Source organism: Thermobia domestica, chromosome 15 (genome assembly GCF_964235325.1).
Source record: "Thermobia domestica chromosome 15, izTheDome1.hap1.1, whole genome shotgun sequence".
Lineage (NCBI taxonomy): Eukaryota > Metazoa > Arthropoda > Insecta > Zygentoma > Lepismatidae > Thermobia > Thermobia domestica.
In genome coordinates, this window is record NC_137468.1 from 111,772,863 (window position 1) to 111,792,521 (window position 19,659).

At 39.5% G+C, this 19,659-nt stretch overlaps 1 protein-coding gene across 2 annotated transcripts in view; it reads left to right on the top strand.

The window, feature by feature from the left end:
* LOC145671891 (uncharacterized) overlaps positions 1-19,659 on the top strand; it is an 84,595-nt gene that overhangs the window by 45,967 nt on the left and 18,969 nt on the right. For both annotated transcript variants that reach the window (XR_014128557.1, XM_081741112.1), the window contains exon 4: positions 12,022-12,153. Coding sequence is in view for 1 of the 2 variants with exons in the window: in XM_081741112.1 (XP_081597238.1) it covers positions 12,022-12,153 (132 nt within the window). In the remaining variant the exon portion in view is untranslated. The remainder of the gene's footprint in view (positions 1-12,021; positions 12,154-19,659) is intronic.

A 19,659-nucleotide genomic window follows, 5' to 3' on the forward strand; every position in this document is an offset into this window, starting at 1 on the left:
TTGAGCAGTGATTTTCAAAGGTCCAAAATCTAAGGAATTTTGCATTGATTTGTGTGCAGTTTTAACTCAAGCTGGAATTCCCCTCAATAAGGTGAACCATCTGGCCTTGAAAGGATTTCTTGAAAAGTATACACGAACGTCAGTTCAGATGAGAGTACCTTAAGAAAAAACTATCTTGAACCTGTTTATCAAGAAGCCATACGAAGAATAAAGCAGAAAGTGTGGGATTTCGATGTGGGAATCATGCTGGATGAAACTACAGATTCAATGAATCGATATATTTTGAGCATTCTGGTCTTTCCCCTCGCAGGTGAAAAAGTTAATCCCATGTTGTTCAAGATGTATGAGTTGCAGAAAGCCAATGCCAGCACAGTCATGCAGTCATTCATGGACTTTTGTCAAAAGCTCTGGCCCAATGGTACCCAGTTCGAGAAAGTTGTCCTGGTCATTACGGACCACGCTCCATACATGCTTTCAGCAGTTAACCAGTTGAAGACATTGTTTCCCAAGTTAAAGCATGTAACCTGTTTAGTCCATGCCCTTCATAGGGTTTGTGAATCCATTAGGAATGAATACGACATAGTGAATCAGTTCATCGCTGGCCTGAAGAAAATTCTCCTGAAAGTCCCGAGTCGCACCGTTGTCTACAGAGAAATCGCAGACCTACCCATACCAAAATTCCCGGTCATTACTCGCTGGGAAACATTGATTGAGTGTGGTGGTTTCGTATCTGAGAATTTTGACAAGATCAAGGAGTTTGTGCTTTCTTTGGATCCAACTGACGCAGATGCTATCTCCAAGACCTAACTTCTGCTACCGGAGAAGATACAAGATTTACAGACATAACTATTTTGTGTCCATGCTTACAAGTATATTCCAGTAGCCATTAAAAGTTTGGAAGAAGAAGGCTTCGAGAAGGAAAAACAGTAGGAAATATTTACATCGATGAGAGAACAGTTAGATCGTTTTGCCAGAGACAAGCTTGAGGGCAGTCTTCACAAGAATCCGGATGTTGTGGAGTTTGTTACATCTACAGAGTTACCATTCCGAGTGAATACGAAGTTTGCCCCCCTTGTGTTTGTAGATGTGGAAAGAAATTTTAGCATCTATAAATACGTCTTATCTCCCGATAGGAACAAATTTACCCTTAAGAGCAGAGAGATGCTTAATGTATTGAGTTACAACAGCTTCATGTTCTTTTCTTCCTCTGATTAATAATTAACAATGGTGTGGAACAAGATGTGAATTATTTCAATTATCTTAAGTAGGAGAAAGAGAACTTTTTGTCGTTCATTTTTAGGGCTATCTTACTTTTATTAGTTGTGATAAAGCAATATTATGAATAGAGTTAGAATGTAAACAGGTTTTTAATTTACACTATTGCTTTACAAATACGAACATGTTTTTTTAGTTCTTTAAACTACTAATTTCTTAGTAAATAATGAGTTATAGGCTATAAAGAGAAATAGCCTCTTTTTGTTCCCTTTTTGGCTTAATTTTAGCACCTTTTTCCTCCATTTTTGCTATGAAAATTGCACCTAAAAATAATAACCCTGGTTATCATAATTCAACTTATGCCTTCATGGGCATAATATTCTTCAATATATATTTTTGTTTGCCTTCTTCCCTTTTAAAATAAACTGGAAAACCACAGGTTTTCTGCTTCATCTGAACGAAGGAATTCACATAAATTTCGAACAAACCACCTGAATTGCCCTCTTCAGGATCCATGAGTTCGAATTTTAATATTTCATGTATATCGAGTATTTTATAACCTTTTTGAAGAGCAAGGTGTAACTCTGGAGTGCAAAATGTTCCTGTGAGAGAGCACTCAGCATCACTATGAGTACAATCGTTAGTGTTTTCCTTTTAGATGCATGCACGGCAAAGACCGAAAAGTAATCGGTCTCTCGCAACGTACAGCAAGGTCGGAAAAAATAGTTTTTTTGGGGGGGGAATATAGTGCATTTCACTACACCATGAATACTTTCCACATTTGGAAAGTTCGGCCCCGTATGTATCTGAGATGAATTAACCGGCTTAGATTTACGTGCCGTGACCCATGGATAGATACTTGTAATATCCAAATAATTGATGACGTCATCACCCCTATAAAAAACATAGGAACGAAAAACTTCAGTGCGGCCACCGTTGTAACAATCCTTAGGAATAAGGAAATTAGACAGATTTGTACAACGTTATTGAATAAACCTTTGTACTTCCTTATCCGTCTTTACCCTATTGTCCCAAGAACGTTCCCACATTTTATATAAGTTTAGACCTATACTTTTCAAGTACTTACGGCGCAGCATTGTTTGCTCGTTCCTTTCTTCCATTGTATTGTACGTGTCATGAGGGTCATGCAGAAATGCGTCACGGTTAAAAGGAAAACATGCTTACAAGTTTTTCCTTAACAATTTCAAGTAATCACTCTCATTCATCTTTCTATCAACACGAAAATTCCTCAAAACAGGCAGGAAAACTATGCTAGCCTGATCAATTACACACTGTTCACAAAGAGAGAGAGGGGAGGAAACTGTCATTCCTATCGCAGGGAATGAAATACGAGAGGTCAAGACTACCAAAGGAGCTTCATACGTCATAGGCACACATTTTCATCTAATAGGTGTTCGAGTAAGCTCAGAGGTCAGCAACACGGCAGGGTGACGTCAGGATCCCTACATCACACACTCGCACATCACCCAGGTCAATCACACACTATTCACAAGGAGAGACAGGGGAAGCTGTCTGCATGCTAGCGCCACCTCTTTTTCTTTCATTTCCTGTTGAGTGTAAGGGGTCAAACAGCATTTAGCTGTAAGTTGCTTAGTTCTGACACAGAAGTTGTGCATGTGTGACCCTCTATAGCGAAGCAAGGCGAAGTAAAGTATACAACAAATAATTACAAGTTCTTCCAGAAGTAAGACAAAAAATTAAAAATAAATAAATATTTTACACCTCACAAGTTCACGATGTGTTTTCAGACAGAGAATCCACAATATATTCCTTCCATAACCTTTTCTTCATTTCCTTCCCTTTCCTGTATTTAATCTCCTCCGTGGCTAAGCAGTTAGCGTGCACGCCTTTGGCTTGGAAGTCCCGGGTTAAATCCCCATTGATCAGAGCTTCCAAAAATTCTTAATGTGTTCACTGTTTTCACATATGTTGGGGTCATCCAAGGTTTCTTTACAAGGGCAGGGTCCTAAAACCATTCGGGAGCCACAAATGAGTCCTGGGAGGACTCTATAATTAATTTTACAGCGGGAAGGTCCTAAAACTATTCGGGGCATTTTCTACAGGGTCAGGGGCTATAGGGACCATAGAGACTATATTTTAACAACTAGTTTTTCATACAGTACCTAGAATCGAACCTGAAAATTCAAGGAACTACAAAAAGTTTCTGAATGAGTCAGGGGGCATGTTTTACGGATGCACGGGCCATTTGGGGATCTTCTTCTTTTCTTCTGAGGGGACACAGAGGTTTCTGAGTGTTCGGGCCATTCTGCCCTCTGTTTGTTTCATAAAAATAAGAAGAAAAAGGAGGCTTATGTTTTTTTCCGTGTTTGAGCCTATTGTGAGCATTTCCAAAACATGGAACAAATTATATGTTTTATGTAGTGTCAGTTTTGCTGTAGAGATGTCTCTGCAGGTCAATATGATTTCTATTTGTAGTATCTTACTCTGGCGGTCTCTTGTCTTTCTTTTCAAAAATACCGTTAGGCCGCCTCCCGCATCTTTTGTCAGTGTTGTGTTGTGCTTTCCTGCAAAAGCCTCGTGTGCGGGATCTTCAGTGTTTGTGTGTAGTATTTGCTTATTCTAATACTTATTAATTCCAGCAACTATACAAATTTATACAGTCCAAAATTCCAGATTCAAAATAAATTGTTATTGTTTTCAGTAACTCATTATCTGTTTAATTAAATGCGGAAAACAATAAACTATTGTTTGGTCGACGTATACATGGTCCTCCGAACCGGATTACTAGTGCCTATGTGAACTGTTGCTGTGAACAATATTAGACTAGTGATTGAGTGTTTTTTTCTCACGAACATAGTGCAGTGTTTTAGAGATGGAGCCGCTAAAAATTAAGAAAAGAACATTAAAGTCAAAAATTACGCGCGAAGAAAAAGCCATCACAGAGTTGGACGCTACCGCAGCGGCAGCCATCTTGGTGCATCAGGCGAAGGTCAGTGAAATCCAGCAGGAGTGTTCAAAGCTGCTGGATGATATTTCGGCGGTGGCAGGAGACGAGGAGTTCGAGAAAGAAGAGGAAGAGTTAGCGGAAATGGACAAGAGAATAGTGCAGATGTGTGTTCAATTGATGGATTTTCAATTGGAGGGAAGTAAAGGAGCCCAGTCTTCGTCTTCGTCTGAAAGGCAACCTGCTAATGACGTAAGACTACCGCAGTTTCAGTTGCCAGTGTTTTCGGGAAACCTCCATGAGTGGTTATCGTTTCACGATTTATTTGTGGCTTCAGTACACAATAACAAAAATCTCTCAGGTGCTCAAAAGTTGCAGTACCTCAAAACATCCTTGAAAGGGGAACCAGCACAACTCCTTCAAGCGATGCAAACCACGGACAGCAACTACAAAGAGGCGTGGGACATTTTAAATGCACGATATCACAATAAGAGGGAAATAGTGAACGCGACAATTAAGCGCTTAGTTACGCAACCCGTAATACAACAAGAATCGCCAGCCGCCCTACGTAAGTTAATTGATACCACAATGGAGTGCACGCGGTCCCTCAAGGTGCTCGAGCAACCAGTCGAACACTGGGATGTTATCTTGGTTTATCATATCACGGATAAACTGGACAGTGAAAGTCGTAGACAGTGGGAACTTTCATTAAAAACAAATGAACAGCCATCATTTGAGCAGCTCGCAGAGTTCCTCGATAACAGAGCCCGCGCGCTCGCAGTGTCTGCCGGCGGGAAAACGCGCGTCGCCGGAAGTAGTGAGCAAGTGAAGAATCGCGACAAAAAACAAACTTCCTCCCATGTTACCACCAGTGAACGTGGTCAAACATTATGTGACGTATGCAGTGCAATCCACCCCCTCTACAAATGTGCTGAGTTCACAAAACTCAAAGTGTCTGATCGTGTCACCCTAGTGAAAGAGAAAAAACTGTGTTTTAATTGTCTTCGGAAATCGTATAGAAAGGATACGTGCGCATCTAGTACGTGTCGCAAGTGCGCTAAAAAACATCATACTCTCTTGCACTACGAGAGAGCTGAGTCACCAGTGCGTGAATCAAATATCACGGCCCATGTTGCAGCGGACGCAAGTGTACCACAGGTGTTATTATGTACTGCCGTCGTGAAAGTAAGAGGAAATAATGGTGTGTATTACCCCTTCAGAGCGATGCTAGATTGCGCGAGTGAATCTAGTTTCGTCACCGAGAACTCTGTACAAAAGCTGGGTCTCAAGAAAAAGAAATCCAGTATTGTGATTTCCGGGATTACAGGAGCAGGAGTGGCGACAGCGAGTGCAATGGTGGACTTAGAGTTTCAGTCATTCGGGAGAACAAGTGAAACTTTTGAAACTCGTGCTGTGGTAGTTCAGAAAATTACATCTGATCTACCCAAACAAAAGTGTCCTAGTGCTACAAACTGGTCTCATTTAGAGGGCCTAAGATTAGCAGATCCCACTTTCAACGTAGTGGGCCCCATTGACATTCTGTTGGGAGCGGACTTGTTTCCATCACTTATGTTGAGCGGGAAGCGTATGTGGCCACCCGGGACGCCTGTCGCATTAGAAACTAGTCTCGGCTGGGTGCTATCTGGCAATATAGGTCCGACAAGTGGGGAGCTAACGGTGACGTCACATCGAGTTTCCTGCGAGATCGATGAAGCTCTTCGCCAGTTTTGGGAGTTAGAAGAGCTCCCACTTACAAAACACCTGTCCAAGGAAGAAAGGAGCTGTGAAGAACATTTTGTAGCTACACACCACCGTGACGAGCATGGAAGTTATGTCGTGAGACTACCTTTCAGGGGTAACACAGCCCCATTAGGCAGATCACATGAAATCGCAGTGAAGAGGCTATTAAATACCGAACGGAAGTTAGCTAAACAACCCTCCCTTCAGCAACAATATCGCGACTTCATGAGGGAATATATTCAGTTAGGGCATATGGAACTCATTCCCCCAAGCGAGAGAAACATTCCAGCTGAAGCTAGTTGTTACCTACCACATCATGCGGTTTTGAAGCCCACCAGCTCCACTACGAAGGTGCGAGTGGTCTTCGATGGGAGTGCAAGAACAACTTCGGGTGTATCTCTGAATCAGAAGCTCATGGTGGGGCCAAAATTGCAGGACGATATTTTCCCGATTCTTGTTCGTTTTCGTGAGCATCGTGTTCCCTTATGTGCGGATATTGCAAAAATGTACTGGGCAGTGTTAGTGCACAAGGACGACGTCGACTTCCAAAGAATTGTGTGCAGAGATTCTCCAAGTGCACCAATCGAAGACTACCGTTTGTTAACAGTGACGTACGGTACTGCATCTGCTAGCTTCTTGGCAACCAGATGCTTGCTCCAGGTAGTTGAAGAAGAAAGGGAGAAGTATCCTTTAGCAGCGAAGGCGGTGAGAAGAGATTTTTTCATGGATGACTTCCTCGGAGGTGCAGCTAGTGTGAGCGAAGCAATTGAACTACAACAACAGCTGATTCAACTTTTACGAGAAGGAGGCTTCGAACTTCGAAAGTGGCTATCTAGCGAACCGGAAGTGCTCCAGTCTGTTCCTCCCCATATGCGTGAAATTGACCTACAATTCAACTTTGACACCGATAACAACATCAAGACCCTCGGAGTACAGTGGTCACCTGTTAGCGACGAGTTTGGGTTCAACGTAGTACCTCCCTCTCCCCCAGCAGTGTGGACAAAACGAAAAGTATTGTCAGAGATTGCCAAGATTTTCGATCCCCTTGGCCTTCTCTCCCCAGTAACCGTCAGGGCCAAGATGATGTTACAATCATTGTGGAAGGAAAGCCTCGGTTGGGACGACCCCCTCCCCTTTGAAACAAGTGCAGCCTGGCAAGAGTACTGCGATGAGTTGTTTGTGCTCCGTGAAGTGAAGGTCGAACGATGCATTGTGCCCTCTAATGCCGTCAGCTGTCAATTAATAGGCTTCTCTGATGCTAGTGAGCGAGCCTATTCTGCAGTCGCCTATTTACGAGCAGAGCGTCTTAACGGTCATGTCGACGTGAGACTTATCGCTGCAAAAACCAAAGTTGCTCCCATCAAAACAGTTTCCCTACCCCGATTGGAACTGTGCGCCGCGTTGTTGCTGGCCAAATTGTTAAAAACAGTTGCGAGTGCCATCAGTGTAAACGTTCAAGATACAAGGGCTTTCACTGACTCTACGGTTGTGTTGGCCTGGTTAGCCCAGTCACCTGATAAATGGGCATACCTAGTGACATCTACAGTGATTGTGGGCGTAACTTTGTAGGAGCTAGCAAAGAGCTAAAGGAATTGTTAAGAGTGAGTGTTCACACGGCCAAAAATGAAGAAACTGCTGCCTATCTCAGCAAACAAGGAATATCTTGGCATTTTAACCCCCCGTCCGCACCTCATTTTGGTGGGATTTGGGAAGCAAATATACGTAGAGTAAAGCATCATTTCAAGCGCATCGTGGGAGAGGTGGCGTTAAGCTTTGAGGAAATGTATACCACGCTAGTTCAAATTGAAGCAATTCTGAACTCCCGCCCCCTCACTCCTCTCTCGGATGACCCCAACGATCCGGCCGCTCTTATACCTGCTCATTTCCTTGTGGGAGAATCATTACTTTCTATCCCGGATAAGGATTTCACTTCATCCCAGCTCTCCCATCTGAAAAGGTGGCAATTGGTGCAGCAGTTGTCGCAGCATTTTTGGCGCCGTTGGTCCCAAGAATATTTGTGCAGTCTCCAGTCAAGAACGAAGTGGCGGAAAAACCGAGACAATATCAAGATTGGTGACATGGTTATTTTGAAGGAATCCCATCTGCCTCCCCAGCAATGGAGATTAGGGCGTGTTCAGTGCATATTTCCAGGAAATGATGGCTTAGTGCGAGCAGTTACTGTAAAGACTGCCTTCGGGGAGTTGAAGCGCCCCATTGCGAAGCTGGTTCCATTGCCTTTCAACCCTTCAAAGTAAAATGAAGTCATGCGAAACGCTACAACCTCGCTCATCAAGCAGGTCTTATCATTGCATATGAATATTTGTCTTGTGTGTGTGTGTGTTTTTTTTAAAGAATTATTATGCATTGTTATTATTTTTCTCGCTTTAGTGTATTTCTTGTGTGAATCTCGATCATTCATTGTGTGCGTATGTTATTTGAAACTAGAGCGTTTCAAGGTGGGGGCTATGTTCGGGCCATTCTGCCCTCTGTTTGTTTCATAAAAATAAGAAGAAAAAGGAGGCTTATGTTTTTTTCCGTGTTTGAGCCTATTGTGAGCATTTCCAAAACTTGGAACAAATTATATGTTTTATGTAGTGTCAGTTTTGCTGTAGAGATGTCTCTGCAGGTCAATATGATTTCTATTTGTAGTATCTTACTCTGGCGGTCTCTTGTCTTTCTTTTCAAAAATACCGTTACGCCGCCTCCCGCATCTTTTGTCAGTGTTGTGTTGTGCTTTCCTGCAAAAGCCTCGTGTGCGGGATCTTCAGTGTTTGTGTGTAGTATTTGCTTATTCTAATACTTATTAATTCCAGCAACTATACAAATTTATACAGTCCAAAATTCCAGATTCAAAATAAATTGTTATTGTTTTCAGTAACTCATTATCTGTTTATTTAAATGCGCAAAACAATAAACTATTGTTTGGTCGGCGTATACACTGAGGATCCTTCTCAAGCCAGGAGCACTCTTCTGAGGCCATGGACCATGCTCATGCTGGCCACAGGAAACATCAAAAGTCATTATTCTACTCCTAATATAATTCACACCTCTTAGAAATTCGTCACCTACTTTTACCTATGTAGCAATTAACAATACATGACTTCTACCTTTAACACATCTCAAAACCATTAACACACTACTTACAGCTCTGTCGACATCTTTTTATGATGACAAATACGATAGTCTCTACTCATACATGTGAGGAACTATGACTACAATTCAGTGTGAGTGGAGCAATCATTTGGCAACACCTCCATCAAATTGAGAATCAGAACAAGTTGGGTCAATGTCTGTCTCCGGGCCAGAAGGCAACGCGAGCAGATACTTGTGTTTCTTTGCTGTCTCGTCTGAGGAAAGAGCCATTTCTGGACAGGACGTTGACATGTGATAAGTGAGTCCTGTATGAAGCACCACGGAGCCTCATTGTTGGTCAGCATCCCATGAACCGGTTCCAAAACAGTCGAACCTGCACTGCACCAGAAGAAGACCCTCCTGTGTGTTTGGTGGACTGCTCACGTCATCGTGCATCGGAAACTGCTATCAGCTGATCAGAACATCAATGCAACTGTGCACTGTCAGCAGTTGAGTCGTGTTACCCAAAATTCTGGAGCCAGCAGCACTTCTGAATCGCAAAAGGGTCCTCCTGTTACAGGACAACGTAAGCTCCAGGTGGCTAGGTGACACCTGACACCTTTGTACGCTTTGAATGGGAAACACTATAGCATCCGCCATACTCCTTGGACATTGAACCGTCCGATTATCACCTGTTCCATTCCTTGGACAATGACCTTAGAGGACGCCAGTTCAAATCCCTAATAGAGGTGTAAAACGCACTTGATACCGTCTTCGCTTCACGGCCCACCAAGTTTTACTGTGATGCAATCCATGGCCTTCCAGAATGTTGGTAGAAGGTTGTTTGATGCCTATGTTTGATCTTCCAGATACGTCTTAGGTAATATATCGATGTTCGAAGGTGGTGGGTTAAAAAAGCGACGGAACTTTCTTTTACGTTTATACTTATTTTACTATTTACCGAAAGGTTGGTCATCCAAAGCATAAACTCACTTAGCCCAATTTGAAACATTTAAGTTCCGAGCTAAAAGGTGATTCAGCCTGATCAGACATGTTCGGTTGTTTGTTGGTATGTAGGGCCTAGGTACAAAGTATGGTGTATTCAAGTTAGTAGCTCCCAGAAAAATTATCTCAGTCCCCCTTGTCCTAGTATTCTGGCAACAGGTCTGCTATGATAAGCCTGTTATATGTCTGTTAACCATTCTGTTCCAAATGTAGAAAATAATATCTCAATATATGGCTGTATAAATACAATTTCGTTAGATTTAATCATATGCATGGGTTAAACTTATGGATGTAGCTAATGGGAAGAAAGAGAAAAGGGCACTACTCAGGCATATTCAACTAATTCATAGAAACATTTAGAATTAGCTGATATACCCGTTCTTCGCACGGGAAAAATAGGTTTATAGAAAATGTAGGCAGGCATATTTTGAATCTTCTTTTCTTCTTTAGGATGTGAATTTGAATCGAAATAAAACGATAAACTTAAGATAGACCCAAATGCTAATTACACATACGTTTAGAAATTCATTTCAAACTGCCCAGCGGTTATTGTTTGCGAAATATTTAAATTCCCTTCTTCCCTTAGAACGACCATCGTAATCAAAGTGTAAAGACAAAAACCCAGATCAACCCAAGTGGTAACCGTATTCAGAACTTCATTTTAAACTACTCAACCGTTTTCTCATTTTCATCTTTTATGAACAGAGATGGGAAACTGAAATGTAGAAATTGCCACATCCTCCATTACAACCGGAATTTTCGAAAACAGCAGTATCGAAATCTCTATCTACAAAGGCTGGAAAGAAATAACTGGCAACATTATTTTAATCCCGTGCAGGGATTTTTGTTTGAGCTGCTATTGGCAACACATGTAGAGGGTGGGTGAAGCTATACAACGCAGGTGGTGGTTCTAGTGTAGGTGCTGCACTGATGATAGTGGAGGGTGTTGAATTTAGTTGCCAAATCACACCGCTCTAAAGGGATGTCTTCCAAGTTAGTACAACGTGCATGGATAGAGATCGAAGTGGCCCATGGAGGAAACGCCAGGGAATGTCACTTTGGACTACGTGAAGCATGCCGTGATGACGCATTGTCATATCAAACTGTGGTACATTAAGTTGCAGCTTTTCGTTCAGGACGTGATAGTGGGCAATAGGAATCACGTAGAGGTCAACATGGGATTCAAAACCGAATCATTGAATTGATTCAGTCTTTGTTGCATGTGCATAGGAGGTGGACTGCCAGAGAATTGGCTAACGAGGTAGGAACATCACACATTACAGTTGAATGTTTTGCACAATGTCCTTGGTTACCGAATAATTGCATACTGGTGTGTATCGCACCACCTTACAGACGTTCAAAAGTTACGCGGATATGCCCTCGTCGGTGATCATTTGGCACGTTACAGACAGGAAGGTCGTGTGTTCCTGGACAGGAGCATCGCATTGACGAAACATGGGCGCGCTCTTATGAGCCAGAACTTAAGCACCAATCAAATGAATGACGCCACCCATCATCTTCCCGACCCAAGAAGCTGTATCAGAAACCAGGGATTGTGAAGGTGATGCTGATAGGGGCATACAATGTGCGTGGTGTCATATTACGGCATGCAGTTACTAAGAATCAGACGCAAATGCAGTATACTACCTCAAGTTTCTGGAACATCATCCTGCAATGCGCGGGAAACGATCCAACTTCTCAAGAAATGCGTATTGTCTCGTCTGTTTCACTTGCGTCAATACTGTTGCAGAGGCATCCAACGTTTGAATGTTTGTGATACTGTTGCATCCTTAGTTTGTAATACTGAATAACAATTGTGGTATTGTAAGTTGTTGTTTAAAATGAAGATTTGAAATATATAGCCCTAATAAAATCTGAATGATTTTTAAAATTACAATTTTATATTGAGTTGGAAATACTTTTAATCTGGTATATTGTAGAGTATGTTAAACGAATTTCTAATATTGATATTTGCATCATATGAAATTTCAGCGTTTTTAATCTATTAGTTTAAAACTTAAAAGACGTTTCAAGTTAAATTGTTCGCCCTATCTGCATTACAGCTTGAAGTAGAACAGCAAATAATAAACCTTGAAAATGAGGAATCCTTACTGCTAAAGCTTCTGAAGGAGCATCTCGACCGGGCAGAGCGATTACAGAACGAGTACTCCAGGATTGCCCCAAACGATCGAATGGTAAATGTACAATATTTCCATTTCCTTCTTCTTCATTTCTTGCTTACAGAATGTATCTTCAAATATTTACATAATTTGCTTTCGTAAAGTACATTTACGTTTGCTATACATGTGGTTTATTGATATATAGATGATTTTAGTCAAATGTTAACACTTAGTTCAAAACTTCAGTTATGAAAGCGTAAAAAAGTTATAATAGTTTAATACTTCTTAGTGCCTTAGTATATAGTATTCAAAAAACAATTTAATACCACATTGTTTGAAAAGAATACAATACTTCCATTGTGTTTTGATTTTTGAAATTTTAGAAATAACTTAGTTCCATCACAGATACACAATATTTTTGAAAAATAAAATGCATTAAATTCAATTTTAATGTTCAATCAAACTGGTCTTCTGTTGAATTGTTTTTTTTTTTAATAAGTGGGGTCCAAAAATGTACTTACTGTTTGCTGGTCCATAAATCGTGTCAAATTTGAGTTTACGTGACAATTTTTAACACTGAAAGGGAGCTATGGTATGTGTTCGAAATGGTCACAAGCACCTTCTATACAACGCCCATGGCTCCGAACTGCACACCGACTATGGCTGTTAGTTTATCTGGCGTAATGCCAGCACATGACTACGATTTTTCACGTATCTCGTAGATTGTTGCTGGTTTTTGTCGATACACGTCATTTTTGACGGTTCTCCAGAGATAGAAGTCCAGACATGTCAAATCAGAAGACCGAAGGGGGTACTCAGCAGGCCTCTTCAACCAACCCACCGTCCGGGTAGAGTTTTATCGAGGTACAACCTGACATATCGATGGTAGTGAGGTGCATGTAAAAAAGTGCGGATTTTCAGTAGTCCAGTAGTCAAAATTGTGGCGATTCACAGCGATGTTAAGTTTGAAGTACACCTCGTCAGTCCACTCAAACTTCCCTGCAAATTACGCATGCTTGCCAAACATATGCTGAAACCACTCATAGTACTTCATTCTTCGATCTGGATCGTCCTCATTTATCGCGTATAGTGGTCTTGGAATATACACTTACCACTTTTTCCTCTTCTGTATGCGTCTTACTCTTGATTTGCTCCCCTCACTTTTACACGCTACATGGTTCACTGATTTTTGCGTTGATCGGGTGAAATGTTGCAACCCTCCAGCAGTGGACTTCGGACTTTTAGTTGTTCGTGGTCGGTCGGATCTTTCCTTGTGCGCATTTTTAACTGTTCCGTCGGCCTCGGTTTCGAATTTATCGCGAATGTGGGCGATTTTTCGATGTGTTGGTCGCGGTGTTCCAAACTCTTCCTACCAATACCGTTGTACCTTGTGAATGTTCTCGTACTTCCAGTACCATTTCAGTACAGCCTTGCATTCAACAAACGATAAGCGAACCTTGCCATTTTTGTAGCTCGACTGTCTTCTGTTGCATCTCTAATATGACTGGCTCATTCCACCACTAACCACCTACACATACACTGCATAAGTTGCCAGCTCCGCTCACTATGAGAAATATAATGCCTTACACTATACTACGCATTAGATTAGTGATTGTAATTATTTTTTGTTTAAAAATTATGTAATTACAGAAAGCGAGTACATTTTTGAAGTCCTCTGTATAATCTACGGTGCTTTTCTCTACCATCACTTTATATTTTTGTCTAAAAAGTAACGTTCTTAGAATGTATCAATATAGTGCGAAGAGTATCCGAAAAGTTCATGTATTCGTGTCCTAGTAAACTAACAAATGACAGCCTTAGAAGAATAGTTTCTTTTGACGTCAACGCACATTTATCATCTCATCTATTACAGCTGATTTCCTATAAAAAGTTTTTATATTTATTTTTTCTTGTGGCTCTGGTCTACTGTATCCACGGCATCTTAATTGTTGGTAATTTAGTGACCACGAACAAATTCATTGAATTTTGGGAACAAATTATCGTCACTTGGGGTTAAGTCAGATATTTGAAACCCTGCACAAGTATTTGAAACAGCGAAACACCATACCACAATTTTCCACGTCTCTTTAATTTGAGAACCTCACATACTTTTAACAAATTAAGAAAATTATTGATTTATCATTATAATGTTACGTTACACTATAGAAAATTAAGAACATCCCACAAGAGTGAAAACATTACCCGCTGTGCACTACCAAACCTGTGCACAAACATTTTTGTGTTGCTCATTATGGATTCTTTCACACTAGGATATGTTGCTTTGTTTAAGGCTCAAAATGGTAGATCAAGATATTCACTGTAACAATAACAATTTTGTTAAAGTCAAAGTGTTAGCTCAAGAATTGAACTTCACTGCTACTGGTCTACTAATAGCATGCATTAGCCTAAGAACATATCACCTTCCTCAGATCTAGATCTTCAGTTAGAAAATGAAATTAATGTTGTGCTGGTATCTGACATTCCAACAATGTTTGCTAGCTTTTTAATGGGTACAGTTTGATACATTGATTCAGTTCTTTCAATCACTGAATTTTTGACGATGTCTTCCATTTCCGACCATGGCATGATATGACCTCGGACAAAAAAGAGACCAAAATGATGCCATTACTAGTATCAGGCGAAACTCATTGTGGCTTCGTGTCCACTGAAGAGTATGGAGGTGTCTGTCTTTTCTCCATGTTCTTCTGTTTGCGTTCCTCGAGAATCTGATAAGAATTCAAAGTGTAAGAAAAATTTAGATCAGATACTGAAGTATGTTCAGTAGTTCAGTTAAAAATATTTAAAAAAAAGTGGTAGAAATGCGAGGGATTCGTTATTTTATCCCAGATCATGAATTTGCGTGGTTAACATCGTATCTGTGGATTTGTCCAAGGCTCTCCTATTTCCTCTTACGTTTCTATTTCATTAACTCTTCCACAGTCATTCATTTTATTCATTTCTATATCAATCGTGTATTCTCTTTAACTCATAGAATATAACGTGGAATGTTAAATATTTAATTTTTTAAATAAAATTTTTCATTTCCGGGAAAGGGAAGCTTTCTTTTTAGGCATGTGTTAAGTATCAGCAGATTTTTATTTGGATCGTTGGACGGGCAATGAAGTATCAGAGACCGTAATTCGTTTGTACTTATAAGCCTGATCATTCCATAAAGTTTTGAAAGTTTATTTGTTCTCAAAAAGTAAAATTGTTTCTCAACAAGAAAAAAGAAAATTGTGTACAAAAACTCTGAACACACTATTGATTTTTATAAATTTTCCAAATAAAAGACATTGTGTTCATACAAAACCATGTTTATTGAACTCATTTTTGGAAATAAAAAATGTTATTCATATAAGGATACGAAAAGTCATGGCTTTGTTGGCAAATTTATTGAGGAAAGCTGCTTGGCATTAAACAGATAACTAATGAACAGACAATTAATCTCACATTTTAACGACACCTAGTAGTTTATGTATGAACCGTTGTCAGTAATTGGCTCATCAATGAACAGTTGTGTATGCGCTATTCAATCATATTGTAATATGGGCAAGAATGGATGCGAATCTGTGGCTTGCGATCTTACGGTGTTCATTTACGTGAACCAGTTAAATAGTGTGGATAACATGCAAATATTATAACAAGCGAAAGGGAAACTGTTGACTAAGAGTCGAAGCACGTGATCAAGTGATTATTTTGAAAGGGGTCATTCTCTGCGAAATACTGCTCAGGGATTGGGTGGAGCATTCCGTTGGTCTTTTAAAAGATCCCACTGATGTGATAACGGTTCCTCACGCAAAATAATATTGTCTAGAGCGCTCTTGTTTCACATTTCAATTATCTTTTATCTATTTGAAGATATCACATAATTACTGTAAAATTAGCGGTATTTTAATTTCGTCGGGATGAGGTCTCTTAAGGTTATTCATAACGTCCAACTAGTTTGTGTTTAAAACGATAGATGGCGCCACCGTCACCAATGTTAACATATACAACTAATAAAATTAAAACAATCAAAAATAAAATAAACAATTCAAAAATTAAGCAAAACGGATATAGTCTGGTTAATGGACGTTACAAAATCTAGGGAATGGTACCTGTCGATTTCACATATTGTTATTAGTTTCATTGTTAGAGGCCACCGTTGTTAAGTAAACAATCAACTTTATCTGCCGTACTTTCTACCAGAAACTGACCAAACTTTGCACACCCATTTAAGATTGAAATATCTAGGGAATGGTACGTGTGGATTCCACATATTGTTGTTAGTTTCATTGTTGAAGACCACCATTGTTAAATAAACAATTAACTTTATCTGCCACACTTTCTACCACAAACTGACCAAACTTGGCTCACCCATCGGATTAGCACAGAGATATCTACTGAATGGTACCAGTCGATTTCACATATTGTTCTTAGATTCATTGTTCGGGGCCACCATTGTTAAATAAACAATCGTTGGATTTCTCAATTGTTAAATAAACAATCAACTTTATCTTCCATACTTTCAATTACAAACTAACCAAGCTTGGCACACTCATTTACGATTGATATATCTATGGAATGGTACTTGTCGATTTCAGTTGTTGTTGTTAGTTTCATTGTTAGAGGCCACCATTGTTAAGTAAACAATCAACTTTATCTGCCATACTTTCTACCAGAAACTGACCAAACCTTGCACACTCATTTAAAATTGAAATATCTAGGGAAAGATATGTGTCGATTTGTCATATTGTTGTTAGTTTCATTGTTGAAGACCACCATTGTTAAATAAACAATCGTTGGATTTCTACATTGTCAAATAAACGATCAACTTTACCTCCCATACTTTCTACCACAAACTAACCAAACTTTGCACACTCATAAACGATTGAGATGTCTATGGAATTGTATGTGTCAATTTCACATGTTGTTGTTCTTTCATTGTTGAAGGCCACCATTGTTTATTAAACAATCGTTGGATTTCTAAATTGTTACATAAACAATCAACTTTATCTTCCACCCTTTCTACCACAAACTAACAAAATTTGGTGCACTCATTTACGATTGAGATATCTATGAAACGGTACGTGTCGATTTCACTTATTTTTGTTAGTTTCATTGTTAGGGGCCACCATTCTTAAATAAAAAATCAACTTTATGTGCCACACTTTCTATCAGAAATTGACCGAACTTTGCACACCCATTTAAGATTGAAATATCTAAGGAATGGTACGTGTGGATTTCACATATTGTTGTTAGTTTCATTATTGAAGGCCACCATTGTTAAATAAACAATCGTTGGATTTCTCCATTATTAAATATTCAGTCAACTTTATATGCCATATTTTCTACCACAAACTAACTAAACTTGGCACACTCATTTACGATTGAGATATCTATGGAATGGTACGTGTCGATTTCACTTATTGTTGTTACTTTCATTGTTAGGGTTTCACTTATTGTTGTTGTTAGGGGCCACCATTGTTAAATGAACAATCAACTTTATCTGCCATACTTTCTACCAGAAACTGGCCAAACTTGGCACACCCATTTAAGATCGAAATATCTAGGAAATGGTACGTGTGGATTCCACATATTGTTGTTAGTTTCATTGTTGAAGGCCACTATTGTTAAATACACAATCGTTGGATTTCTCCATTATTAAATATACAGTCAACTTTATCTGCCATATTTTCTACCACAAACTAATCAAATTTGGCACACTCATTTACGATTGAGATATCAATTGATTGGTGTGTGCCGATTTCACGTATTGTTGTTAGTTTCATTGTTAGAGGCCACCGTTTTTAAGTAAACAATCAACTTTATCTGCCGTGCTTTCTACCAGAAACTTTGCACACCCATTTAAGATTGAGATATCTAGGGAAAGGTACGTGTGGATTCCACATATTGTTGTTAGTTTCATTGTTGAAGGCCACCATAATTAAATATACAATAAACTTGATCTGCCACACTTTCTACCACCAACTGACCAAACTTGGCACACCAATCGGATTACAACTGAGATATCTAGGGAATGGTACCTGCCGATTTCACATATTGTTGTTAGTTTCATTGTTGTAAGCTACCATTGTTAAATAAACATTAAACTTTGTCTGCCATACGTTCTACCAGAAACTTACCAAATTTTGCACACAAATTTAAGTTTTAAATATCTAGAAAATGCTACGTGTCGATTTCATGTATTGTTGTTAGTTTCGTTGCTGAAGACCACCATTGTTAAATACACAATCGATAGATTTCTAAATTGTTAAATAAACAAACAACTTTATCTGCCACACTTTCTACCACCAACTGACCAAACTTGGCACACCAATCGGATTACAACTGAGATATCTAGGGAATGGCACCTGCCGATTTCACATATTGTTGTTAGTTTCATTGTTGAAGGCCACCATCGTTAAACAAAGAATCAACTTTACTATATTTTGTACCAGAAACTGACCAAACTTAGCACACTCATCGGATTACCACTGAGATATCTAGGGAATGGTACCTGTCGATTTCACATATTGTTCTTAGTTTCATTGTTGGAGGCCACCATTGTTAAATAAAGAATCTAGTTTATTTGCTATATTTTGTACCAGAAACTGACCAAACTTGGCACACCCATCGGATTACCACTGAGATATCTATGAAATGGTACTTGTCGATTTCAGTTGTTGTTGTTAGTTTCATTGTTAGAGGCCACCATTGTTAAATAAACAATCAACTTTATCTGCCATACTTTCTACCAGAAACTAACGAAACTTTGCTTACCTATTTACGATTGAAATATCTATGGAATGGTACATGTCGATTATCTGGGGCTAACAAGCCCTAACCAAATAGTGTGTAATACGTCATTATGCGTTGGGATCAAACGATAATTATTCGTGATCAAACGAGCTGGCCAAATTCCGATTGAAGTTGTTTTCATGGTGCCTGTGGTGGAGGGGCTAACAGGTCATCGGTAAATGTTATTGTTCAGAAAATGGAATAGTGCAAAACAATAAACATATTTCATTCAGAACTTCGTTGTGCCTGCTTTGTAACCAGTGTGAATTAGTTGTGTGCCACCAGATTTTTTTTTTTTTTTGTCTCAGGTGGAGCGGGATGGCCCCCCACAGCGTTCCTATAATTACACTCTAAAAGCCGACAGTGTTCCTAGAATTGCACTCTAAAAGCCCCTCCCATATAACTGACCTGTGTTTCACAGCAGACACCTCACATTTGAACTCTGTTGAGATTCTGTGTAAGTTTGTCGGCTGTACGTACAAATTGAGAGAATAAACATGTATTAGGGAATGAGAAGTTCTCGAAATAAATTTGCAAGCTGAATATTTTTTCGCGACATAAGTGAAGAGTAATTGTATACCCTTGAAGAGTATCCTGGAGAGTAAGAAAGCTCTAAGCAAAATAATCATTGAATAAATAGCAATGTAATCACAGTAATGTATATATGGCATATATTTCTACCAGATTGCCAGAGCACTAATTCTCTCATTTTTTAATTGAGCAATCTCGCTATCGAATCTCCAGAAGAACATTTAAAAAAAAGTTGTATTTAGGTCTATTCCATTTTAAACAAACGAAATA